The sequence below is a fragment of the Tachypleus tridentatus genome, chromosome 2 (assembly GCF_004210375.1).
Source record: "Tachypleus tridentatus isolate NWPU-2018 chromosome 2, ASM421037v1, whole genome shotgun sequence".
Taxonomy (NCBI): domain Eukaryota; kingdom Metazoa; phylum Arthropoda; class Merostomata; order Xiphosura; family Limulidae; genus Tachypleus; species Tachypleus tridentatus.
This window is the reverse complement of record NC_134826.1, coordinates 29,838,793-29,866,543: the sequence shown is the minus strand read 5'-3', so window position 1 is coordinate 29,866,543 and position 27,751 is coordinate 29,838,793. Positions and strand designations below refer to the sequence as shown.

The 27,751-nt window shown below is 38.1% G+C and overlaps 1 protein-coding gene across 1 annotated transcript; it reads right to left on the bottom strand.

Moving 5' to 3' along the window:
* LOC143240178 (protein phosphatase 1L-like) lies at positions 1-27,751 on the bottom strand. Its single transcript, XM_076482232.1, has 4 exons — positions 27,121-27,751; positions 9,583-9,808; positions 6,591-6,721; positions 1-1,028 (listed from the first exon to the last, which is right to left on the bottom strand). The coding sequence occupies exons 1-4, from the start codon at positions 27,472-27,474 to the stop codon at positions 636-638; spliced, it is 1,104 nt and encodes a 367-aa protein (XP_076338347.1). The 5' UTR covers positions 27,475-27,751; the 3' UTR covers positions 1-635.

Below are 27,751 nucleotides of genomic sequence, written 5' to 3'. Positions count from 1 at the left end.
TTGCTAGGTTGATCAGATTTATCATGCCTTTTGAACAAACTGACAATTTAGGATTTTGTTTCTAGTCTGATATTAGTATAAATTTGTGCTTTTATTGATATATGAAAACTGTATGCAAATTAAATTCTGAAAAGAGAAAAGCTAACTCATTTTCTTCTTTAATGATAGTACAGAATATTATAAGATAAGATGTTACCATAAAAACTATCAAAAATTTTTTGAGATGATCAACAAGTTTCTAAGTTCTACACTTTTCAGGATATTAGAGTTTTCAAAAATTTCTGTTATGAAACAAATTTGTGAAATGTTGATATAGGTAAAAACAAATTATAAATTCATGTAACTTAAGGAACATTTGAAACAATCAGAAACTTAAATACAACATATTTTCATACAAAGTAAATCAATCTATTAATTATTTACAGAAACTTATGCAAAAAATTATGCAGAAAATTAGAAAACTGGATATTGTCTGTTTTGTAAAGATTCTTTTGTCTTTAATCAGGGGTTTGATTACCCTTGGTGGATTCAACAGATAGCCTGATGTGGTTTTGTTATAAGAAAACACATGCACGCACACACTTTTTGTCTTTACAGATAACAAAGACATCATAACTATCCTTTTAAATCAAGTTTTATTCATCAGGTGTTTCTTCTACTTTTTGTAGTGTGAGGTTTTGTAGATTAACTATCATGACGGTAATATTATCAGTTGATCCTCGCATGTAAGCTTGCATTACTAGTTGTTTAGCTCCAAAATAAGGCTCGTTAAAGTTACTTATAATTAAGGAAACAGCTTCTTCATTTGTGAACATATCCCATAGACCATCAGTTGCTAGTATCATAAACTTTGCATTAATATCCCTGAGGTTAAAGGTCAGCACATCAGGTTCTGCAGTAATGAATTTTTGATCTTTTAATGGGTAATCTCCTAAGGCTCTTGATGTTGCTAAAACACCTGCAACTCTCCAGACTCCATTGAATGTGATAAACCCACCAGCCTCCTTGATTCTTTTATGTTCTTGAAACTAGGGGGAATGATTACAGTGCTGTTTATATATTCATATGCTCATAATTTTTTAAAAGCCAAAACAAAATGCATTAAAATTAAAAAGCAAAATATGCTGCATTTTAAAAAAGATCTTAGGGTACAGGCTACAATGTGGGATTATAAAGTGTATCCAAGGTTTTGTAAGTGACTGTGGAAATAGGACCCACATTGTGGTGGGGATACACCGTCTATCACTCTTAACCTCCAATTTGCTAGTCTTTAATAGAACATACTGTTCAAATTTAGGTCTGAAATAACTATTATGGTACCATATGCAATGTCTTAATTATATAGCAAGGAGCTGATATGTGATACTGGTATACGCTAAAGAAATCAATTTAATAACACTCTACATATAAACATTGATAAAAACAGTGTTTAATGTTGTATATTAAGTTTTGTTGTCATGCCACAATCCTAAAAGCTTAGAGAATTGTCAGTAAAGCAGAGAGCTTGCATGAAACCTTTGTAATGCAGGTTGGACTCTCTGACAAATTGATGCAAGCTTGAAACATTCTTCAAACACTGTCAAGTACACCCTAGATCATGAAAAAAGGAAAAGGAGAGGCAGAACAAAGTATCTTTGTTTATGCAGACTTTGGGACAGAAGGAAGACTGTTACTGATCTCAAGCATGAGATAAAAAACCATGTACCAAATGACAGAAAAGTGTCCAGATGTACAGTATCAAGAAGACTCAACAAGAATGGAATATTTGGTCATGTAGCAGTTAAAAAATGTACTTTATTTCCAAATAATGTCAAGAAACTTAAGTTTGATAAAATAAATACAAATCCGAACTATTGATGATTTGAATAGGGTGTTATGGATGGAGGAAGCAGTGTGATGGTTTGGGGGTGTGTTTCTGCTGAGTTGACAGGAGATATTTGTAAAACAGATGAAATAATGAAACAGTGAAAGTACCATTAGACACTGACCTATTGTGGTATACCCAATGGTTTGTATATTATTGATAAAGGATTCCACTACCAAGAAGATAATGACCTCAAATACTCATCCATCCTATGCAGAAATTACTTTGCTAAAAAGGAAGCTACTGGAGTCATTCATATGATTTGGTGGCCCTGATCTCAATCCAGTTAAGCAGATCTGTCATTTGATAAATCAAAAGTTACTTCCAAATAAACTTTATGGGAGTGTATTAGAGAAGTCTGAAGTAAAATCCCAAAAGACACTTGGATTAAATATTTTGCAACAATGCCCGAAAGAGTGTTTGCACTCACTAAAGCATAAATTATTAATTGCTTGCTGAACTGAAGCACTTCCAATGAGTTTCTGTCATACTAAATATAAAACTTAATAAAATTTTGATATTTCATACATGGCCTCCCATTAGCACAGTAGAATGTCTGTGGACTCAGATCGCTAAAATTAAGGTTTCAATACCTTTGGTGGACACAGCATAGATGGTTCACTGTGTAGCTTTCTGCTTAATTCCAAACAATTAATTGGTTTCCCTTATGATTTACCTTCCATTGTTCTTTGAAAATAGCCTAAAATCGAATTTTTGGCTTTGTCCCAACACTTTTGCACAGTACTGCACTAATATCTGTTATGCAAGAAAAACTAAATACAATAAGAAATGGTGATAAATGACATAAAAAAAACAGATGTGGACTCTGAAGTTTTTCTTTTATAAACGAGCACTTAATTCTAGTAGATATATAATTAGCTAAAATTACTGCCTTCACAAACGAATATTTAAGTATGAAATAAATATCTCTTATAATTAAAGAATGAGTAAGCTTGTACATGTATGGTCAGAGTAGACTTTTCAGTGTAATTTAAAGCAATTTAGTTTTGTAGCATAGTTTGGATTTTAGTGGCATCATAGAATTTAGAATCTATAGAGACTAATATGTAATGCCCAGAATAGAACTTTTGAGTTATTTCATAAACATATTTCCCCGAAAGGAAGCAAAATGACACCTGGTGGGGTGACCTGTTTTAACCACTTAGACCACTGTAGTAGTGTGTTGTCTGTCAGTGGGTAGACACTAAAATGACGTCACGTAAGGGACACTTAACGTTACAATTTGTTCGGTTGTGACGTCGGTAAAACGTACGTATGTTATGAATCACGAGAAGAATTAAGCCCTCTGTAGGCTACAACACAGATTAACATGAACTTCAAAAGCGAGAAATAACAATATTTGTTACTCATAATGGCGGGTTCATTTACTCTTGAAACGGAACTCTTGTGAGAACCCTGCAGAAGTACCTATGGTACAGATATAATATTAGATCTAACTTAAAAACTAAGCTAGACGAATGAATGATCTCTCTTCTAACAACAAACTGCGTTAATTTAGTCTCAAGACCAGGAAAGGTGGCGAGCTTTTAAGCAATGAATTTAGAACTATAAAACAAACAAACTAGTTCATAAACAATAAACAGAGCTTCATCCGCAAATGCACGTGTAAAATTATATACATAAGTTTTGTTTGAATTTCGCGCAAAGCTACACGAGGGCTATCTGCGCTAGCCGTCCCTAATTTAGCAGTGTACGACTAGAAGGAAAGCAGATAGTCATCACCATCCACCACCGACTCTTTGGCTACTCTTTTACCAACGAATAGTGGGATCATTAGTGGGCATCACATTATAATGCCCCCACGGCTGAAAGGTCAAGCATGTTTGGTGTGATGGGGATTCGAACCCACGATCCACGAATTTCGAGTCAAGTGCCTTAACCACCTGGCAGAACCATACACATAAGATTAAAAATTAAATTTCTGCTAGGTAAATGGGTCAACCGAAGCGTGCCCCAGTAGTTAGCAAGTTAGACTTTTAATCTGTAGGTCCTTCATAGTTAGCATACTATACTCTCTTCTGTAGGTCCTTCATCCACCTCCCATTACCGATAAAAAAAAAGTAGAAAATATCGTACTCTGTACAGTGGGACCATGTATAACAAGAGATGGTCAAATCTCACTATTTAGCCAGACCAGAGTTAGTGATGCTGACTAACTAATTTGCCTGGCATGTGCAGGTGGTTAAGGGACTCGACTCCTCGTCTGAGAGTCGCTAGTTCGAATCCCCGTCAGACCAAACATGCTCGCCCTTTCAGCCGTGAGGGCGTTATAATGTGACGGACAATCCCACTATTCGTTGGTAAAAGAGTAGCCCAAGAGTTATAAATAGCCAAAATATTTGTTTGTTGTTTGTTTTGAATTTCGCGCAAAGCTACTCAAGGGCTATTTGGGCTAGCCATCCCTAATTTAGCTATGTAGCGAGAAATCTATTTTGGAATAATGACCAGAGGGAAATTAGCCACTCAGACATATCCCCTCTGGCCAGTACCAAAAAAAGATTTTGTTATACTTTGAAACAAATAACAGAGTTGATTATCACTCTTATCATACACCCAAAACTGAAGGTGCAGAACATAGTCAGCACCATCGCAGCGAGAACCTTTGGATTTTTGACCTGCAGTTTAACATGTTAACCATTATGTCATGCATGATCATCAGAAGATATCAGTCTGATGTAAACATTTGAAAATAAAAATTAGAAGATTCATTCCATTTAGCTACCTTCCAACCATGCAAATATGGCCACTGTAACATGGCTTTATATATATATATCTTACATTGTTAAACACCGTCCATATTGATCAGAAATAAAAAGACCCATTGCAGGAATAAGATTTTTTTATTTCATTTTGAGGTACTATCATTGGCCAAAAATGATTTAGCCTATGTTTAGCTTTAGCGAACTACTGGATGTTCAAAACAGAAGAATCGAAATTTCTGAAGACCGCTTGAATGATTGTGAAAAAGATGTTGCAATTCCAGTTCAAAATGTGACCTTTATCGTTTAAATATAAAAAGTCTAAGTGTTCAAAGTGATTACACATTCTCTTTGTGGTAGTGAATACAATGAATTATGAATTTCTGCTGAGCGTAGTTGGAGATGAGAAGAAAAGCAGCCAAAAAAAAAGTATATTGGCAAATATCAAGAATGGAAAAACAGTAGAAGAAAACGACCACGACCAAGTTACAATGACATTATTGTAAATATCAATAATGAAGTTTGCCCATGACGACAAGGAAAATGAATACGTCGTGAGAGAAAAAAGCAAAAATGAATATGATATAAGAGTTTGGTTTGTTTTGTCTTGAATTTAGCGCAAATCTATTAGAGGGCCATCTGCGCTAGCCGTCCGTAATTTAGCAGTGTAAGACTAAAGGGAAGGCAACTAGTCATCACCACCCACCACCAACTCTTGGGCTACTCTTTTACCAACGAATAGTGGGATTGACAATTATAATATAACGTCCCCACTGCTGCATGGGCGAGCATGTTTGGTGTGACGTAGTTTCAAACCCGTGACCCTCGGATTACGAGTCGAGTCCGTTATCCACCTGGCTATGTCGGGCCTGATATAAGAGATGTTTTCAGAATAATTTTTTTTTTTGACGAAATATTTTCCAAAGTCTAAAATCGTATGAAAGTGAATCCTTTATTTCTATTGAAAAGAGTTAAAGGGTATATACTCTGTTATCTTATCCAATTATGTAGACCAGATATTTTGAATATAGAAGAACAAATTGTAAAAGACAGCATAAAAAATTAAGAAATCAAATCCATAACAAGTTAAAATATAATTAAAAGTACAACAAGTACTTAGCTCCATTATGTGCTATACTACAAAATTATGAAGTTTTCTTTCTGTTTGAGCGCGTAAGGCGTGCGACTCGTAATCCGAGGGTCGCGGGTTCGCGCCCGCGTCGCCCTAAACATGCTCGCCCTCCCAGCCGTGGGGGCGTTATAATGTGACGGTCAATCCCACTATTCGTTAATTAAAGAGTAGCCCAAGAGTTGGCGGTGGGTGGTGATGACTAGCTGCCTTCCCTCTAGTCTTACACTGCTAAATTAGGGACGGCTAGCACAGATAGCCCTCGAGTAACTTTGTGCGAAATTCAAAAACAAACAAAATCTTTCTTGTTTTAGCTTGACACGCTATATTGTAAATGCATTCTCATTGAGACTGTTTATAATTGCAGTACTAGTTATCTAACATTCCTGATATATAGCTAATATTCGTTGATTTTTCGATCTAATAAAAGCCATATCTTCATTTATATCTAACATTCCTAATATATAGCTAATATTCATTGATGCATCAATCTTTAAGAAACCATATCTTTATCCATACTTAATATGTTACTCTAACAAGAGATGAAAATCTTTATTAGTAGTGCTTCAGAATAATTTCAAAAATTATTCCAAAATCAGTTTTTGTAACCCAATCCCTTGAGCAAAATGTTACCCAATTTGTCTTTATCATAGACGTTAAAACAGTAACTCAAGTACCCGTCAAATTCACGAGGGCAAAATATAGAGGGCCACAAGAGTGACATAGGAGTGAGTATTTGGTAAAATTCCAACCTCTATGTCATTTCCTGGGGAATATTTGGTAGTCGACAAACAATGTAATAGTCATGAGTGTCCACAAGCACAGAAAGAATATTTTGTCAACTAATGGTTTAAGATTTGTGCACATAGAAAAATACCTGTTCAGGTTTGTGGTCAAACGTAACTGGTATTGCTTTATTTTTGTTGTCACATAATACCCCTCTAGAGTCTCCAACATTTGCAACTATTAACTGTTGGTCATGGACCAGAGCAACGACAGCTGTTGTCCCTGTAAAAAAACAAGAAAAAAGAAGAAAAGTAAAACAGTTTATGTACACAGGTAGATAATATTTGTGTAACATTTCGAATGTGAGAATATTTATCGATATATTCCAAAATGCAGTATATCGCAGAATACGCTTAACTATATTAACAAAAATTATATTGGAAAAACCTTAATCACATTTAACCTGTAAATAAAAAATAATAATAAAGTATAAATGAAATACGCTTGTTATTCTAGGTCATGAAGCTCTTATGATGTAATCATTTTATATATGATTTTTGCTAAATAATCACCTGATGTCTGTCTCTATATATACACCTAATGTTTAGAATGCTGGACTGACATACTTGGGGTGATAAGATGAAAACCCAGCGCCGAAGGCGCTCGCCTTTTCAGACGTGTGGACATTGTAATGTAATGGACAATCGCACAGTTCGTTGGTAGATAGCATCTCCAGTGTTAGTCATGGTGCTGCCGGTAGAGTACCTTCTTTGTCGTTGACAGTTCAATATTAGGGATGGCAGCAAACAGCGTTACTAGCTTAGCTATATACAAACTTTATACAGTATAATACAGAATATAATATAAACAATATTTTTAATATTATAATAAATGATTTTACGACCTCGCCACGTCGTTTACAGTCTATGTCGCCACATCCTCTTATACTATTAGAATACTGTGCAACAGCTATGCTACATAGTTTCCTGCACAAAAGACTCCCTTGTGAGACTTTCGTATCCAAAGCATACAACTCTTCCTTTCATGTTGTATATAGTACATCTAGTGTTCAAGGACAATGTTTTCCAAGCACCCATATCGACAGTCCGATCACACAAAAATCTATAGGAACTGAATCTGTTATCTTGTTTGTTTGTTTTTGAATTTCGCACAAAGCTACTCGAGGGCTATCTGTGCTAGCCGTCCCTAATTTAGCAGTGTAAGACTAGAGGGAAGGCAGCTAGTCATCACCACCCACCGCCAACTCTTGGGCTACTCTTTTACCAACGAATAGTGGGATTGACTGTAACATTATAACGCCGCCACGGCTGAAAGGGCGAGCATGTTTGGCGCGACCGGGATGCGAACCCGCGACCCTCAGATTACGAGACGCACGCCTTAACACGCTTGGCCATGCCGGGCCCTGTTATCTTGACTAATATGTTTGCACATGGAACAGAAGGTCGACTCATTTTATTCTCCAGCTGCTAGAGGTATGCAATAATTAAATGAAAAGTATGACTGAAAGCCTTATTTTGGTGAACACACACCCTGTTGGCTTTGTTTCCAGATGGGTGTCCTACTGAGTTATGTTTGTCTGTAATTAAGCACAAAGCTATCTGTGCTCTTCCCACCACAGATATCAAAATCTGGATTCTAGCATTGTAAGTCCGCAGACTGAAGGACACTTGCTTATGTTAAATACTATGGCCTGGTATATATGGATTGCTAGTGACTTTTGTGTTTGTGGAGTTTGTTATAATATGCCGCACTTTTCTTACCATAGCTCTGGTACACCTTGTTGTAAGTCTCTTTCTGGATGGTCCTTTGTACCCCAGGTTGATCCATATTCCTTTGTTTTTCAACTGAACTAAAAGTTAATCTAGTTATTTCTACTACCCATACAAACGTTAGACGGTATTGTAGCATAAATTCACTTAGCAACTGGCAGTCATTTTGTTGAAACTTAACGAAAATTAAATTTCTATGCTGATTATTCTCGAAAGGAAATAATTATATCTTATGAATCTAGGTGATTTCTAGTAGGCATATCAAGTAATAAGTTAACCGCAGTTTTGGAAACTTGCTTACTGAAACTGGTGATCTTCTAAGACTTGATTAGGATTATCGGTCGTCCTATATTTCATGTAACGTTTTATTAGAGGACAGCTAAATCTATCTGTTAAAAACGAGAACTTAATTTTTTCTTACACTAAACATTATAGTGCAAGCTGAAACCGTCTATTTTTTTTTTACCAAGATCGACCACAAGCGAGTATCAATGGTTTATTTAACGATCCAACGAACTCCACCTGGTATCAACAATTGCGAACTAATGTTCTGCTATCCATCTAAACAAATGTGATACCCTCAAGATTAAGGGGTGAGATAATAGCTACTAGTCTTTTAGACGTTACCTTTATCACTTCAGATATATGATTGCTAATTCTGTCTTGAAAAGAGTCTGGTGGTTACGGCGTTCAACATACAATTTGCGGGTTCGAATCCCTGTCACCGAGCATGTTCGACACTTCAACCGTATGAGCATTATAATTTGACGGTGAATCCCAGTATTTGTCGATAAAGAGAAACCCAGGAGTTGGCGGTGGATAGTGTTGACAGATACCTTCCATCTAGTCTACTACTTCTAAATTAGGGATGGTTTGAAAATACGACAAACTTGAACTTAACTACAAAATGAGCAGAGATTGAAAAAAAAAACGTACAAAGAAGATAGTTCAGGATCAGGTTGTTAGGGTTGCGAATTAGAATCCCCATCCAACTAAATATGGTCGCCAAATGGCAGCATTATAATTCAACGGTTAGTTCTATTATTCGTTAGTGAAAGAGTAGCCCAAGAATTGGCGGTAGGTGGTGATGACTAGCTGCCTTCTCTCTAGTCTTACACTGCTAAACTAGGAACGGTTAGCGCAGATAGCCCTCGTGTAGCTTTGTGCGAAATTCAAAACAAACAAACAGCACAGTTGTATGTAGAAATTATTATAGGTGTTAACATCTACAGAGAAAACAACAAAATATAGTATAATTTTGAAAACTGAAGGCAAATATAATAGAATAAAATTATTATTATATATACATATATATATATATATAATCATAGAATATTAAAACAATCCTCTAACCTGCCATGTCTCCACAAGCTTTAGCCTCGGTAATCAGTTTTTCATCTAATGCTAATATTTCTTCAGTTAATAGGTGGATTAAAGCATTTATTTTCGAGGAATGAGGTGATAGATCTCGAAATGTAACGTCTCCACCTTCCATCATCTCCTCTCCACCTCCTAAAGTATCTTGAACTTTTGGAAAAAGATTGTTGAAGATGTCGTGTTCAGCATATTTTGCTGCAAACTAGAATAAAATGAAAAAAAGATAGTTATTAAGAAATATATCGGTATTTTTAATGGAGCATGCTCGCTAAAATCAGTTTTGTTCCTGGTAATCTAATTGTATAACCAACTGTGCTGTACGTCAACTACTTTTGTCATAAGACATCCTGTTAGGCCTAAAAATACTTTTAACACTAAATCGTAATCTAGTCCCTTAGGGATTTGCAAGAATGATGGATATAATGTGGTTGAAACTAGCTTAAGAATGTAGTGCTAAATATATGTAGGTTTAACGTTACTTGATATGGCAAGTATAAGTATTTATAATAATGATTTTCCGGCTTGTAAAAGACGTTCAAACCATAACGATTGTCACAACAAATGATCTATATAAACAGTGTTCCGAAGTATTAAAAAGTAACTCCAAAACTTCAGCAGCCAGGTACTCCAAGACAGCAGCGAGGTAGACGGGTGCTCCAGCTCCTACTCGCTCGGCATAGTTTCCTTTTCGAAGGAGACGAAACTGGAGTCCAGCTCTGCTTGAACGGGATTTAGCCTTGGCCTTGTATAACGATAATTAATTTATTAAAATAATAATAAAAAAAAAAACCCATCACTTAATCCTAATAACAATCCACGAAAGGGGACGAAGAGGAACTACAAAGTTCCTGAACACCCCAGTTGGAGAGAGAACTCTTCGGATTTCTCTCTCTCTAAACTGAACCCCTGCCACGTTAGTTTAGTTTAGTTTTTTTATTAAAAAGTATTAAAATTTTGGTCCCGGCCTTTCTTTCCGCTGCTGCCTTTGCCTTCACCCAAGACAACATTTAGAGAGACAGTGTTTTTTGGATGTTAAACAAGCATTTGATTCAGTTTGGCACCAGGATCTCAAGTTTAAACTCCTTCAGTTTAACCTCCCGTTCACCTTAACGAGATGGATATCTAACTTTCTGGATAACAGGGCAGCTAAAGTAAGAATTAACAACGCCACATCCCACACTGTTCACCTCTCAGCAGGTGTTCCCCAAGGTTCAGTACTAAGTCCTCTGTTGTATGTAGTATATATTAATGACATCCCTTTTCCTAAACTCAAGTACACCTTTGCGTCGCAATATGCTGACGACATAGCAGTATGGAGCATGTCACGCGAACCCCTACTGGCCGCCTCTAAAGTCCAATCCACACTAAACAGCATGACCACCTAGTGTAACACCTGGCGGGTCGTGCTTAATGCAACTAAAACTCAGGCTATAATATTTAAACGCAAAATCTCGGGAAAAAACAAATCTATCCCTAAAGTCAAACTGAAAATGATGAACAGTAAGCTTAAATTTTCTTCAACTATAAATTTTCTTGGCATCACGTTCAATAAGAAACTAACTTGGAGTGATCACTTCAAAACCATACTCTCAAAAGTCTACAAACGAATCTTCTACCTCAGAAAAATCAGTAGTATTGTCAAGGGCTGTAGAACTAAAACGATTCTTACCATATACAAGATTTACATCCGGCCGATCGTTGAATACGGCAATATGATTACTACGAACGCACCCCTCTACCACCTTAAAAAATTACAACAGGCCCAGAATCTTGCCATTCGACTGGCAACCTCCGCGAAACTCCACGCAGCTCACAGAATTCATTCCAAGACCACAGGATTACCAACTAACTTTGTTAAAGTCGTAACCGAACATAAACAGGTAGCTGATTTTATACTTAACCACGGATGTACCTGCAATATTTTCATTTTAGTACCGAACGCCCCCGACGTCGAGCACCTAATCTTCAAAATGTCAAGTCTGTCAATCAGAGTGCCTCTCGTCCAGTAAGCTTTTCATCTTCATGTATGCCAATTATCTCTCCTGCAAGCAACAATACTTTAATTAATGCTAAGAAGAAAGACAAGGATACTCCGACCAACGTTGACGTTAACCCTCAGAAGCGACCCAAACCAAAGAAGACAGCTTCATGCCAAACTCAACCCATGCTTGTTAAGACTACAGACGTATCAACCGCCACAGATATCAATATCGCGTTCAGCTGGAAGACACAAACAACATTCACAAGAAGACACCAATCGTCCCAAACCGAAATAGGACGACTCATTCAGACAGATAGAATCGATCACTCAGTTTTGTATACACGAACTGTCTATCTTTATCCTCCTGGTGTCTTAGGTCGATCTTTCAATCAGTCGCAGATTTAACACACGTGTTTTATCGTTATATATTCTTTGAGTGTTTTTGTTATAAGCTTTACTAACCCTGATTTTCTTTCCAGCTATTTCCGGGCACGGTCAGGGTAGAGTTTTCGGCGCCCTGATCGTGTAAGTGGGTTTTCTCAGTGTACTCTCGCATCTCCCCTCAGAAAATTCTGAGGTTTTTGGATCTACAGATCCCTATTCTCTTGTGTGTTTTTTTTTTTTTGTAAAGTCAATATTTAGCCTCCCGCGGACAACCATTGGACCTTTACCTCCCGATTGCATTACAAATTCGTTAACTTTAAATCTTGTCGGTTTAGCTATTAATAATCAATCACTAACCTAGTTAAATTTTACTTCACGAGTAGGGTGAAGAGAAGGTATCTTCTGAGCGTCCTCGACTGCTTTGCATCTCTTCTTGAGATGCAAAGTGTTAAATCGAAATACCTGCCACGAATTTTATTATTTTTATTATTAAGATGTTCAGTTTGGAGTTCTGTTTGAACGCCGATCTAGCAAGATGTCCTAAAATTCATTTGTCGACATGATGTTCTCGCTGCCAGGACCAACCTCGCCATTGACCCACTGGTCTCGCCGATAATCGTCGATGGACTCCCGTCACACCTTACGCCGCTACAGATCTCCACTTTTATCACCCAAGCCAAGCCTGGTGTCACCATCAACCCTTCCAAGACCCGGATCCTTCGTCGAAGCAGGATTTTTGTTCAGCACACCTAACTTACCTATGCAAACCGTGGAATACAGAAATTAGTGTCAGCTGCTCGCCCACTAAAAGCCCCACGAACCTCTTCTCTATTTTCCTCAGAGACGTTAACCCATTTATTCACCTTAAAAAATCAAGCATGTTATTGAAAGCCAAACCAAGACTGAATCACACGCCATTCATCGGATTTTCTTCAAAATTACAAATCAAGCTACCCGTTTTATAAAGCAGTTATTTCCTCAAAATTAATTGCCGACTACATACTAGGCAGTTGTTGCTCCGACCAAATATTTCACTTTAGTGCTGAACGTCATTATCGCTGAAGAAACAAGCCCAGGATACGTAAACCCTCCAGACAATCACAGCATATACAGTCATGTGAAAAAGTTAGGACAACCTATGAAATCCTGTGTATTTTTGTAACACTTTTGGATATATAGATATTTAATCTCAATTTCAACAAGACTGAGAGATTATAGGAATATAACCAAACAATTAAAACTGAATAAAAGACTTTTCAAGATCTTCTGTACAAGTAATTCTACAAAAACGCATATTCTACCTGAGGAAAAAGTTAGGACACCCCCACATTTATTCCCAGTTAAAATGGCTCAACTCACACACAGGTGTATCACACCAGGTGCACATGATTAGAAGATAGTTACTCAGCATTTTGAAAGAGGCTTGCCCTATTTAAACCTCAGACACTTAGTTTGGTATGCTCCTGACTGTTGAAGTGAGAGTGAGCACCATGGTGAGAGCAAAAGAGCTGTCTGAGGCCTTCAGAAAGACAATTGTAGCAGCTTAAGAGTCTGGTAAGGGATTTAAAAAGATCCCAAAAGATTTTGAAATCAGTCATTCCACTGTCCGGAAAATAGTCAACAAGTGGAGGGCTTTCAAAACAACTGCCAACATTCCCAGGTCTGGTCATCCAAGCAAATTCACCCCGAAAGCAGACCACAAGATGCTAAAAGAGGTCTCCAAACACCCTAACATGTCATCACGGGACCTACAGCAGGCTCTGGCTACTGTTGATGTGAAAGTGCATGCCTCTACAATCAGAAAGAGACTGCACAAGATTAACTTGCATGGGAGGTGTGTAGGGAGGAAACCTTTGCTCTCTAAGAAAAACATCAAGGCCAGACTGAAATTTGCCAGAGAGAATGTAGACAAAGACCAGGACTTCTGTAATAATGTTCTTTGGATAGATGAGTCCAAAACAGAATTATTTGGACACCAGAACAGAGGACATGTTTGGCGTAAACTAAATACAGCCTTCCAGGAAAAGAACCCCATACCAACTGTGAAGCATGGAGGTGGAAGTGTCATGGTTTGGGGATGCTTTGCTGAAGCAGGACCCAGACAGCTCACAATCATAGAATCTACCATGAATTCTACTGTGTATCAGAGGGTGCTTGAGGATCATGTGAGACCATCTGTAAGAAAATTAAAGCTGAAGTGGAACTGGACTCTGCAACATGACAATGACCCACAACATACCAGTAAATCCACCAAGGACTGGCTGAAAACTAAGAAATGGAGAGTCCTGGAATGGCCGAGTCAAAGCCCAGATCTTAATCCCACTGAGATACTGTGGGTTGACTTGAAACGGGCTATACATGCAAGAAACCCCTCAAACATCTCACAGCTGAAAGAATTCTGCATTGAGGAGTGGGGCAAACTTTCTTCAGACCGATGTCAGATACTGGTATATGGATACAAGAAGCGTCTCACTGCAGTTATTTCAGCCAAAGGGGGTAACACTAGCTATTAGGGAGTAGGGTGTCCTAACTTTTGCCTCAGATAGAATATGCATTTGTGTAGAATTACATTTACAGAAGATCTTGAAAAGTCTTTTCTTCAGTTTTAGTTGTTTAGTTATATTCCTATAATCTCTCAGTATTGTTAAAATTGAGTTTAAATATCTATATATCCAAAAATGTTACAAAAATACACAGGCTTTCATAGGGTGTCCTAACTTTTTCACATGACTCTAGTACCGACTGAGGATAAAGCCAACCACCATTCTACTGTTTCTCCACCAAGCAGCCACCAAAAGTACACAAACTGACTCAAACAAGAAAATCTCACGGAATATCAAACCAAATTTCAGGACACCACAAGATGTGACGCCTCAACCTCTACAGAATACCCCTACACAACAAGCAAAGAATCTCAGGCCAGTATCGCCAAGAAACATCGAGCATTCCAAACTGAAAAAGACAGCAAACAACTCACTCGAGCCACTTTAAGACTACTATAGGAAACCCAGCCAGCTCAACCAAGTAACACACCCACACGTTCTCCCACGAAGTGCAGAAAATACACAAAAAGAAGATCCTTCTACTCTGGCCACCTCCCGCAAGCAAGGACCTTCTTGTATAACCCAGCTTCACTGACTTTATACACCCGTCAAGTCTCTTCCAGCTTCAGTCTATGTTTTTACTAAGTGATCACAAGTTTAAGACCATACCAAAAAAGAAGTCCTAAACAGGGTAGGAAATGCCCAACAAGAGGTCTCAGTAGTGAGTTGCACGGCCATCATTGTGAATAACATCAAACATTCACTTTGACATGGTCGATATAAGCGTTTGCAGAAGGCTGGCTAGAATGTTATTCCAAGTGATAAAGATGACTTCACTAAGATCATGCACTATTTGGAATTGACGTCCATTTCTATAGACTTTCTTTGCCATTCACTCCCAAACATTTGAAATGGGGTTCATTTCGGGAGAACACGCTGGATGGTCCAAACGAATCACGTTATTTGCTGTAAAAAAGTCCTTTGTCCTGCGGGCATTGTGGGTTGCAGCGCTGTTCTGCTGAAAGATTCAGTCATTTCCACGAGGGCGAAGGCCTTCAGTCAATAAGAATGCTCTCTCCAAAATGCCAATGTAGCCAGCCGCTGTTTAACACTCCTGTATAACCTGAAGTTCCATTGTTCCATGGAAGGAGTAAGCACCCCAGATCATGATGGAACCTCCTCCACTGTGTCATGTAGCAAATGTCTCTGGTGGGATATCCTTATCGTGTCAGTAACGTTGGAAGCCATCTGGATCATCCAGGTTAAGATTTTTCTCATCAGAGAACAAAACTTTCTTCCACTTTTATACGTCCCATGTTTGGTGCTTCTCAACAAAGTTTAACCGAGCTGTTTCGTGGTGTGGAAGGAGGCGTGGCCTTTGAAGACGCTTACAGTTTTTAAAGCCTTTCTCTCGTAGATGCCGTCTTATTGTTCTTGAGCTACATTCTGCGTCTGTAAGGGCCTTGATCTGGTTCGACGATCGGCTGGTGTCTTGCCGGACAACCCGCCGAATTCTCCTGCTCAACGCCGGCGAAATTTTCTTGGGCCGACCGCTTGAAATTCTCGTTCCGTATCGCTCAGGGTCTTTTAAGAAATTTGCAACAGCAATTTTACAATGCCCAATTTCACCAGCGATGGCACGTGGAGAAAGACCTTGCTTTTGCAGCTCGACAATTCTGCCACGTTCAAACTCTGTCAACTTTTTAGCCTTTGCCATGTTTTTACCCAATGTAACACAGGAGATGTCAGTGGGAGATGTTGACCACGCTAATGCTTGAACACAAATGAGTAAATTTCGTTACGTGTTTACTGATTAACGCTTCGTTCTTTTTCAGTATGGTCTTAAACGTTTGACCAGCTAGTATTTAGGCTAATTTCATAGTGCTTACATTTTCACTATTAAACGCTGAAAAAGTTTTTTATTTTTATTTTCCCTTTTCTTATTTTCATCTTTTGAAGCTCTACGCAAATAAGTGGTTGAGTCTAACAACGCAAAAGGCATATATTTTCTTTATGTTCATTGGCCTTAAGATTTTGGCCAGCAGTGTATATCCACTCGTGGCGTTTTTAGTTTTACTTCTTCTTCTACTTTAGAGCAGAAAAATTTATATGATGCTTTCAATTCTCTGCAGTTTTCCATTCATATCTCCAGCTTATCCAACAACTAGTCAGTAAAATGCCAAAGGTAACTACGGAAACACCCACCACCATCATTCAAGCCACATCTCCTAAGAAGCAATTCAGAAAAAGTGGGAGATGAAAGACAGAAAGTCAAACTCCAAAAATATGTTCACCCAGACTCCACCTACCAAGAAGAATATACTGAAGACTCAAATCACACAGACTCAAGTATCACTCAATCACGCGTCACCATCCACCAATACCTTTCAAATGACGAACCATGAATCTCAGACACGCATTCCAAGTTAGTCGGAAAAACCTAGACAGAAGAACAGCCAGTCAGCGACTTGCTGATCACCCAGAAAGTTCCTCTCATCCTATTAATGGATGACTGATGCTGAATTCGACCGAAATTTCCTTTTCCCTTCCTCCTGCTATTAACATCGCCGTAGAAGAGTTAGTGTCTCAGTATTACTACCAGATCTTCCAGTTTACCATCCATTTCTTACTAGTCAAACCAAACGCAAACTAACGTGACAGGGGATTAGTTTAGAGAGAGAGAAACCTGAAGAATTCTCTCTCCAACTGGGGTGTTCAGGAACGTTGTAGTTCCTCTTCGTCCCCTCACGTGAGAAATTGTTAAAATTTCCATGGGGTTTTTCCTTTACTTTTATTTTGATATTATTTTTAAGGTGGAGTGGGGTATTTGTGAGTGATAGGAAAGATGGGAGAACTGGACGAGAGCAGCATAAGTGAAGTAAGCCAGACCTTGGCCCGTGGACGGAGTACACTGGCGGCTGGCGAGTTGATTTACAATTTACTACAGCTGGATAACCTGTGACTGGAGCCTACAGATCCGATGCCAGAGATTTTGCTGTGGGGGGAAACGGGAGTACCTCGAGAAAACCCACTTTCACGGCCTGGGCGCCGAAAAATCTACCCAGACCGTGCCCGGAAGTAGCTGGGAAGAAACATAGGAAAAAAAAACAAAAACTGATGAACTGTGACGGTGGTATACATGGAAACTGTTAGCTGCGGTCTTGTAGATCAGGTAGTAACTTCGTCATGAACTTGTTTTCACACTTGAAGCCCATTGGTGCAAGTGAAAAACGTGGTCTAGGTGGTGAAACAACTGGTTGTTCATCGGTAAGTTGTTCTTCACTGGTCTGTGATGCTTTGTTTCGTCTTGTGATTTTGGTTTGAGTTTTCTGCGTGGAGGTAGTTTGTTTTTCTGTTTGAACTGTTGCGTCGATAGTTATCTTGGTAATGGTTTGAGTCTGGCTGGTTGTTGAATTCTGTGGAACTTGGACTGAAGTCTAGCATGATCTGTCCTTTTTCTTTCTTGGGTTGCTGACACTTGGCGTGTTGCTAATAGAGGAAGGTGACGTCTTCTGGGTCGAGTTATCTGTATCTGTCTTCGTGTTTCTAATAGTTAGATCTGGACTCGGCGGTATTTTTGTAGTTTCTCGTTGGAAGTTGTCCGTTAGTTGTTTGTGATGTTTTGTTTGACCAAGTGTTGAAGGGTCGTCGATGTGGGCGTTCGGCTCTAAAGTGGAATATGTGATAATAACATCTGTCACGTAAAATACAGTCAGCACTGTACTTCGACGTTGTCACTATCTGTAAAATACAGTCAGCACTGTACTTCGACGTTGTCACTATCTTCATGAAGTACGTAGGAAGGTTAGTGTTCTTAGAAAAAAATTCGATAAACAGCATATACATTGGCTTGGATTTGGGGTCCTATGGCTTGTTTAATTTCTTCTGGTTGTATTGATGGGTCGACGCTCCTGAGGAATACTGAATAAAGACTGACTGGACTTTTGGTAGGAGAACAATTTACATTAAATTCGATGTTCCATGGCTGGCACAGATAAATTTGGTCTGCGGTAGTGGCGGGTTGGATGAGAATTCCACCCCGGCGTAAGATTCGGGTCCTGGACGGTTCAATGGTTGCCCCTAGCTTGGCTTGGGCGATCAACGTGGCGACTTGAAGGGGCGTGAGGTTCGACGGTAGACCGTCGACGATCCGGCGGTACTAACGGCCTGACTGGCGAGGATGAACGTTTTGTCTTAAAAAGCATGTTGGCAGAGATATTAGCACGTCTAACTTGCTCAGTGACTAGCTCTGTACTCCTCGACTAGTCAAACCAATTTTAAGCTGTTATACCTAATATGTAACAACCTCTGCGTTTTTCCTCTGTTCAGCTTTCATCGGGCACGATCGGGGCATTCTTTTCGGTACACCGGCTGTGAAAGTGGGTTTTCTTGGGGCAATCCCCTCAAACAACAAAATTTTATCTCCATTATTTTGATCCCAGCCTTGAAAGGGATCGTTGTGCGAACTTAAAGGAAAACTTCGTTTCTTTGAAGTTAAGCATTAAGCACAAAGCTATACAATGCGCTATCTGTCATCTGCCCACTATTGATATCGAAACCCGATTTCTAGAGGTGTGAGTCCGCAGACATGCCGCTGTACTACTGGGGGAACCAAGAAAATAATCAGAAGGTCAGACTTTTGGCATAACCTAATAAGATAATCCGTTCTTATTACAGAGAAACTTTCACTACTTAAGTGTAGCTTTAAAGAAATATTCAAGTTGTTTGAAAATTTAAACTTATTGTTAAATTATATTATTCAATTCTTCGTTTATATAATATGATTAATATTGGAATTGGAGGCTTCCGTCACAGCCTTAGTCTACATAGGTTTTTACGTCACATTACGTCACTTCCAGCCTTCTTTTCACAGCGACTTCCTGCTTTCAGCACGAGAAACGCAGATTTCCTGACTCATGGAGTTTCCATTTCACTTCACTGGTCACACTCACTACATAGTCACTTAACTACCGTGTGTTAACAAGCTTCCTACCGTGCTAGTAAAGTCTAGTCTAAACTAATCACTCAACATCTCAGCCGTCAGGTCAAAATTTACTATAATTCACTGAATGCTTGTTTAGAATTAAGCAGAAAGCTATACAATGGGCTATCTTTGCTCTGCCCACCAAGGGTATCAAACTCAGTTTTAGCGTTGTAAGTCCGCAGACATGCCGCTGTGCCACTGAAGGGGGCTTCACTTAATGAATAAACCACAATTTCACATGAAGAACGAAGATAAAGAGCAGAGTCTAAGTGCCCCTGAAACGTATAAAATAAAAACACCTGTCAAGAAATAGCATCAGTAGTGATGTATTCATTTTGTTTCATCTGACTAGAACTCTGATTTTAGTATTACAAAACATGCCATACCATCTTCTTTAACAGATGTTTTATTATAACAAAACTTGCTACACTATCGTCTTTAACAGATGTTTTAATATAGCAAAACATGCTACACCATCGTCTTTAACAGATGTTTCAGTAAAACAAAACATGCTACACCATCGTCTTTAACAGATGTTTCAGTAAAACAAAACATGCTACACCATCGTCTGGAACAGATGTTTCAGTAAAATAAAGCATGCTACACCATCGTCTGGAACAGATGTTTCAGTAAAATAAAGCATGCTACACCATCGTCTGGAACAGATGTTTCAGTAAAATAAAGCATGCTACACCATCGTTTTTTTAAAAATGTTTTATTTTTACAAAACATATACCATTGTATTTAACAAATGTTTTAGTACTACAAAACATGCTACACCATCATATTTAACAGATGTTGAAGTATAACAAAACATGCTACACCATCGTCTTTATGAGATGTTTTATTATAACAAAACATGCTGCGCCATCGTCTTTATGAGATGTTTTATTATAACAAAACATGCTGCGCCATCGTCTTTATGAGATGTTTTATTATAACAAAACATGCTGCGCCATCGTCTTTATGAGATGTTTTATTATAACAAAACATGCTGCGCCATCGTCTTTATGAGATGTTTTATTATAACAAAACATGCTGCGCCATCGTCTTTATGAGATGTTTTATTATAACAAAACATGCTGCGCCATCGTCTTTATGAGATGTTTTATTATAACAAAACATGCTGCACTATCGTCTTTATGAGATGTTTTATTATAACAAAACATGCTGCACCATCGTCTTTATGAGATGTTTTATTATAACAAAACATGCTGCGCCATCGTCTTTATGAGATGTTTTATTATAACAAAACATGCTGCGCCATCGTCTTTATGAGATGTTTTATTATAACAAAACATGCTGCGCCATCGTCTTTATGAGATGTTTTATTTTAACAAAACATGCTGCGCCATCGTCTTTATGAGATGTTTTATTTTAACAAAACATGCTACACCATCGTCTTTATGAGATGTTTTATTATAACAAAACATGCTGCGCCATCGTCTTTATGAGATGTTTTATTATAACAAAACATGCTGCGCCATCGTCTTTAACAGATTATTTTGGTGTAGCAGATCATGCTACGAGTCGTATGCAGTGAATATGACAAATATTGTAAGGTTGGAAAACTATTAATAAACATTCTCTTAATTCTTGAAAAAAAAAAAAACTAATTTAAGAACGTAGTGTTCAAAAACATCACACGCGTAACACAGTGTATTAGTTAGTTATCACCATTAGATTCCATCTAGGAACATAGGGCCGCAATCGCTTGCGGATTCTTCAACAAGTATTTAGGTTGTTAGCCCACTGCACCGAGCCGTCCCTAATTTAGCAGTGTAAGACTAGAGGGAAGGCAGCTAGTCATCACTACCCACCGCCAACTCTTGGGCTACTCTTGTACCAACGAATAGTGGGATTGACCGTCACATTATAACGCCAAAACGGCTGGGAGGGCGAGCATGTTTGGCGCGATGCGAACAAGAACCCGCGACCCTCGGATTATGAGTCGCACGCCTTACGCGCTTGGCCATGCCAGGCCCCACACAGTGTATTATGACGAGCATAATTATTTATAATCATGCTTTACCATATTGTAAAAGTCGAACACACAATGATAAGTATTGTGCTATACCTTAGATGCATGTTCACGCGGTTTGTACGCTTGAGTCACAATCAGAGGGTCACGAGTTTAAATCCACGTGCCACCAAACATGCTCGCTCTTCCAGCCGTTGGGGCGTTACAAGGTAACGGTCAATTCTACTATTCGTTGGAAAAGAGTAACTCAAGAGTTGGCGGTAAGTGGTGATGACTAGCTGCCTTCCCTCTAGTCTTACACTGCTAAATTAGGAACGTCTGGCGCAGATAGCCCTCGTGTAGCTTTGCGCGAAATTAAAAAACAAACAAACCAAACATAGTTAGAGCTGCCACCTACTAGAGGCACGTGTGGTTCCAGCAAGGACGCCTACATCGGGAAAACTAAACATTTATTGTTTGCATCAACAAACACATAAGAGTATCACTGAGTTGAGGTATGATTCTTTAAAGTCAACCCAATTAGGCGATCCGAAATCACAAACATGAAACTGGACATCCAATAACTAACTCAGGAGTTATCATTTTTTTGTATTGGTAATTCTGACCTTTAACTGTTAATCAAAGAAAATCTATCCATGAAACAAATGCCTTCTGTTTTAATATCCTCCTATACGCCATTTGTTTCAAAACAACTTTTACTAAAAATGAATTTGTAATAAACTATTTTAAAAACCAGAATGTTTACCAATAATGAAATAAGACTGTCTTTAGTTTTAAAATAATTTTTTACAAAGAGCATATTTTAGTGGCCAAATATTCGATTTTGAGTGGTTAGATAAGAATACCAGTTCAGTGAAATACAGAGTCTCTGTAAACTGTATGGAATTTCGACACGTTCTACTGATTTATAATAATTCGTTGCGACATAATTATTTTGTTACCATGGGGTTTAGGCCCGGCATGGCCAGGTGGTTAAGGCAATCGACTCGTAATCTGAGGGTTGCGGGCTCGAATCCCCGTCATAGCAAACATGCTCTCCCTTTCAGCCGTTAGGGCGTTATAATATATCGATCAATTCCACTTTTAGTAGGTAAAAAAGTAGCCCAAGAGTTGGCAGTGGGCGGTGATGATCATCTGCCTTCCCTCTAGTCTTACACTGCTAAATTAGGCACAGCTAGCGCAGATAACCCTCGTGTAACTTTGCGCGAAGTTCAAAAAGAAACAAACAAACGTTATATCTCTAAAATAAAATAGTTAAAACAAATGTATTTATCAAGGTATTGAGCAGATGCACGATATCCCAGAATGCACTTCTCTCTCGCCTGCTACACTCATCTATGCCGCTTCCTAATTCTGACTTTTTCCACTTGAAATGCCTTAGTTGGTTTTTCAAAGTGTTACAGTGAATAATGGAATAGAAGTGTTAACATCTATCAGTTCCACAGAAAAGCTCGTGTTGAAATTTAAGTTTGAACGTTATGCGATTGTACAGAGAATGAAAAATACGTGCACATTTGTCAGATTTCGGTCAGGAAATAAGTAGCCCTGATTTTGATAATAAGCGCACTTTTTACTATGCTTCATCTCAGGTCACGTGAACAATAAATAGCCTAAATTGAGTCACTTGTTATTAGATTTTCAGACCTAGTTTAGCTGAATAAATAATATTCAATTAGCGGTGCACTTTTTGTCAGATTTTCACTTTTCATCATAATCAACTAGGACTACGTGTTCTAACGAAAACTATCCAGTTAAAACACGGAATATATCATGAAGTTTACTGTAGTTTTGTTTTTAATCTGCAAAAAGTTGTTCATATGCATTTGACAGTGTGTGAAGTACATTTGTGGCAGTATATTACAGTTAATTAAGCAACAATGTTATACGTATTAGTATTTCACTAGTAATTTAGCACTGATGACGTACATTATCACGAATCTTAACCATCCGGTTTACATACAACTCACTGACGTAGATTTTAGTCGGATCAATCTTTTTCCGTCGTTTCTTTTGCTCGTGTTATAAGATACATGACTGAAATATGTCTCGCGATATACTAGTTTTTGTTGTGGTTATCATTTTTTATTATTTTCGTGACATACTAATATTCAGGATATTAAGTGCCCTCTTCTTTCAATACTTAGAACTAGTTTTATGGCTTTCGTTCATTTCTTTTTTGTTTTTGAATTTCGCGCAAAGCTACACGAGAGCTATCTGCGCTAGCCGTCCCTAATTTAACAGTGTAAGACTAGAGGGAAGGCAGCCCGTCATCACCACCCACCGCAACCTTTTGGGCGACTCTTTTACCAACGAATAGTGGGATTGATCGCACATTATAATGCACCCACAGCTGAAAGGGCAAACATGTTTGGTGCGACGGGGATTCGAACCCGCGACCTTCAGATTACGAGTCGAACGCCTTAACCCACCTGGCCATGCCGGGCCCGTTCATTTCTTGATTTTCACTTTTGTCTCCCCTTCTGCTGACTTGGTTTTGTTTTTGAATTTCGCACAAAGCTACACGAGGACTATCTGCGCTAGCAGTTCCTTATTTAGCAGTGTAAATGTAGAGAAAAGGCATCACCACCCACCGCCAACTTTTGGGTTACTCTTTTACCAACAAATAGAGGGATTAACCGTCACATTTTAACGCCCTCACGGCTGAAAGAGCGAGCATGTGATGTAGATTCGAACCAGCGACTCTCAGATTATGAGTCGAACATCCTGACCACCTGGCCATGTTGGCTCCTGCTGACTTGCATTTACTACGGAAAAATTTCACGCGTTATGACATACTGCTAAAAGGTTATCATGGCTTTTGTTGACTTACTGTAATGAGGTATGAGATTTAATAACTTAGACATTATGAACTGTTTAATAATATAAATTAATGATTGCAGAGTCATGTACTAGACAAAACGCCTATCACTTAGTGTCACGTGACTCAAATTTTCCTGCTACGTCATTCATTCTCAAGTATATGCTTTATTGGCAATGTGTATGTGTTTTCTTATAGCAAAGCTACATCGGGCTACCTGCTGGGTGCACCGAGGATAATCGAACTCCTGTGGTAATATATAAATTGTTGTAAAAATAATATAAATTACTGTCCCAATGTTTGCATTCCGGTAAACATAACTACTATTTTATTCACTCTATTTGGTATCAATAGTTCTGGGTGTTGTATTTTCTATGCTATTCTAAATATCCGTCTAAGTACAACACGGAGGTGATTAGTAATATAATAGTAACTATTATCTATACCATTTGTTTTACTGTGTCTTTAATCAGACTTAGAATAAATTTAGTTTATTAAATTTTTAGTTAGTGTCAGCATAACTTCTTTTGAGTAAGCTGACAGTTTCGTTCAATTCATGTACCTTATCAAAGATTACTAACTATTGAAGGCTTACCATGAAGCCACATAAACGCTTTTTGAGAAAACGAAAAAAATAAAATAAACAGAACGCCATACTTGGCGACTTATGAGCTGTAAATTCATATACGACTAAGTTTATACTGGTTGACAAAAGTCATTCTGTAGCTAGGTAAAAAATGTAATTTTGAACACTATTAGCTCTCATCGGGTCAGTCAAGTCGATAATACTGTTTATATAAAATATGGATTCGTAAGCGCAAAACAAATTTGTATAGAAAACATTTTAACTATGCGAAGACTATGCACATCTAAGCACAAAGGTCAAATTTAAACAACAGACATATTTTGTTTTGTTTTTAATTTAAAAGAAACTGGGAATCTACGTCACAAAATGAATTCCAAACTAATAATTATGTATCCGTCTTAATAAAATATAGTCCCCAATCTAATTATTGAGTCAGAGTGGTTTGAATTTACTCCGACCCTTTTCAGGGCAATGTCCATGTACCACTTTCGTACATTTATCGATATTATTTGCCCTATCAGTAGGAAGTCTAGTTTGAAGGTGGTGTTTTTTCCCTACCTTTTAAATATATATATATATATATATTATTATTATTATATTTTTATTTAGTTATTTATTATTTGTTTTTAAAATTTATTTTTGTGTTTAAAATATGTGTTGATCGTGGAGAGATGTTTAGGACTATCTTCATCATGTATGCGGTACCTATCTAGCTCGCATAATAATTCATTTTTCACCTATTTTTTATCAAAATACGTTATTATACTATGTAGGAGTCTATCTACTATTGTTAGTATGTTTGAATATCTGTATATCAATTTAGAAGATGTGGTTCTGGGAACTCTGTATGCTGTTGTGAGGAGTGTGTTTTTATTGTGTGCAGCTTGGTTTTGATTATCTTGTCACTTACAGTAATCCAAACTAGAGCTGCACAGTCAATTACTGGTCTAATATATGTTTTGTAAATTTTTAGAAGCATTACTAATTCGTAACTTTGTTTTGTTTTTGAATTTCGCGCAAAGCCACACGAAGATTATCTGCGCTTGCGTTATCCGTTCCTAATTTAGCAGTGTAAGACTAGAGGCCAGGCAGACAGTCTTTACCACTCACCGCCAACTCTTGGATTACTTTTCTACCAACGAATAGTGGGAATGACTACAACATTATAACGCCTGCTAGGGTTGAAAGGGCGAGAACGTAACTTCCACTTCTTTGTTAATTACTCACAAAAAATAGTAATAAACAAGCAACTACCTACGTCACTGCTTCTCACACTATAATCAATTAATCGTGCCTGAGATGGAAAAAAATGAAATCTTCGTCCAACAAACTAGTGCAAATATCTCCTGAAATAAAAAAAAAAAAACGAACAACAAACACACACATATACGAGGTTTTATCTTGTATAATCTCAAACTAACTTATAACTTTTAGTCCTGGCGTACACTGTAAAAGGTGATCTTCGAGATTCATTAATATTTTTTATTACATATCTATATGTTCGACCGTGCACGCAAAATCTATTAGTAGCTTTTGTAGCGACTTAGGAAAATTACAGAACATGTTAAGAGCAGGCATTTTTATAGAAGTTATATCCTCGAGAAATGTCATCACTTTTGATTTTACCAATACGGTCGTTGTTGGTATTTTAGCGAAATACTACACAATGTGTCACCTGCGCTATGTCCACTACGGGTTCGAACCCTGGATTATTGCACTGTAACTTCATAAAACTTATTAATATTAGTCAAGTACAAAAATTTGATATCTCAAAACTATGATTATTTTTCGATTGGACAGTGGCAAGCCGACGGACTTACAGTGATAAAATCTGGAGTTCGATTCCCCGTGGTGAACACAGCGGATAGCCCGATGTGGGTTTGTTGTAAAGTGAACAAATTTAAAACTATAAATTTTCAAAAGCTGCAAGTTACCAAGCTATTACGAGACATTGAAATATAACCCTAAACGTTACGAGGTGTACAGAAACGTTGTAGTCGGGATACAATAGCAATGATACGTCACTGCACTCTTAATTTAATAAGCTAAGTACGGATATAGAGACACTAGCTCCTAAGTGACACAGTGGTATGTCTGCGGACTTATAACGCTAGAAACCGGGTTTCGATACCCGTGGTGGGAAGATCACAGATAGCCCATTGTGTAACTTTGTGCTTAATTTCAAACAGAGACGCTAACATTACAGAACGGAACCACTGGAGATTAGCCTAACTTACCTCACCTCCATGACCGTCAAATATACCATAAAGGGCAACGTCATTTTGTTCGTCAATTATTAAACTGAAACGATCTTCCATCTGGGGCCTCCTTCCCTGAAGTGCATATATACTGACGTTCTCTGTCTTCCGTTCCCATGCCCGAAAGTCGTGCTTACCTGATGGCACTGAAAACAAACTCAACCCTTCAGTGAGGCTGCTTGAATATTGAAATCGGTTTATAACAGATTTGTACCACACACGTAGAGACTGGGAAAACAGGTACAGCGCCACAGTAAACAAACAAAGCGCTAAACTTTCAGGGCTAAAAACGTAACTGTGAATTAACCCTGTGACACAAGACATTTTGGACATCAAAAGGTTTGGGAAAGTTCTATGTTACAAATGTTCGGCACAATGCAACTCTAGCGACACCATCTCCTGTTGTGTGAGAAACACAAATGTTTAGTGTAGAAGAAACACTACTACCGAACTCGGCATAGAAATACGCAGGGACCGTGATCCATGAAGTTTGACGCGTGCGTAGTATCCACTATTGCACATGGCACTACTACATTAAAGAGATCAACAGCGCCTGGCAGAGCATACGTTTATTCATAATTTACGCCATGTAGAACGTGATCTATTTAAA

Excerpts from the sequence above, each read along its gene's own strand:
- LOC143240178 (XM_076482232.1), bottom strand. The coding sequence starts at position 27,474 with ATGTCCAAAATGTCTTGTGTCACAGGGTTAATTCACAGTTACGTTTTT. Across the intron at positions 9,809-27,120 it reads TTGACGGTCATGGAGGTGAG|TTTGCAGCAAAATATGCTGA; the intron begins GTAAGTTAGGCT and ends ATTTTATTCTAG. Across the intron at positions 6,722-9,582 it reads AGCTTGTGGAGACATGGCAG|GGACAACAGCTGTCGTTGCT; the intron begins GTTAGAGGATTG and ends GTTTTTTTACAG.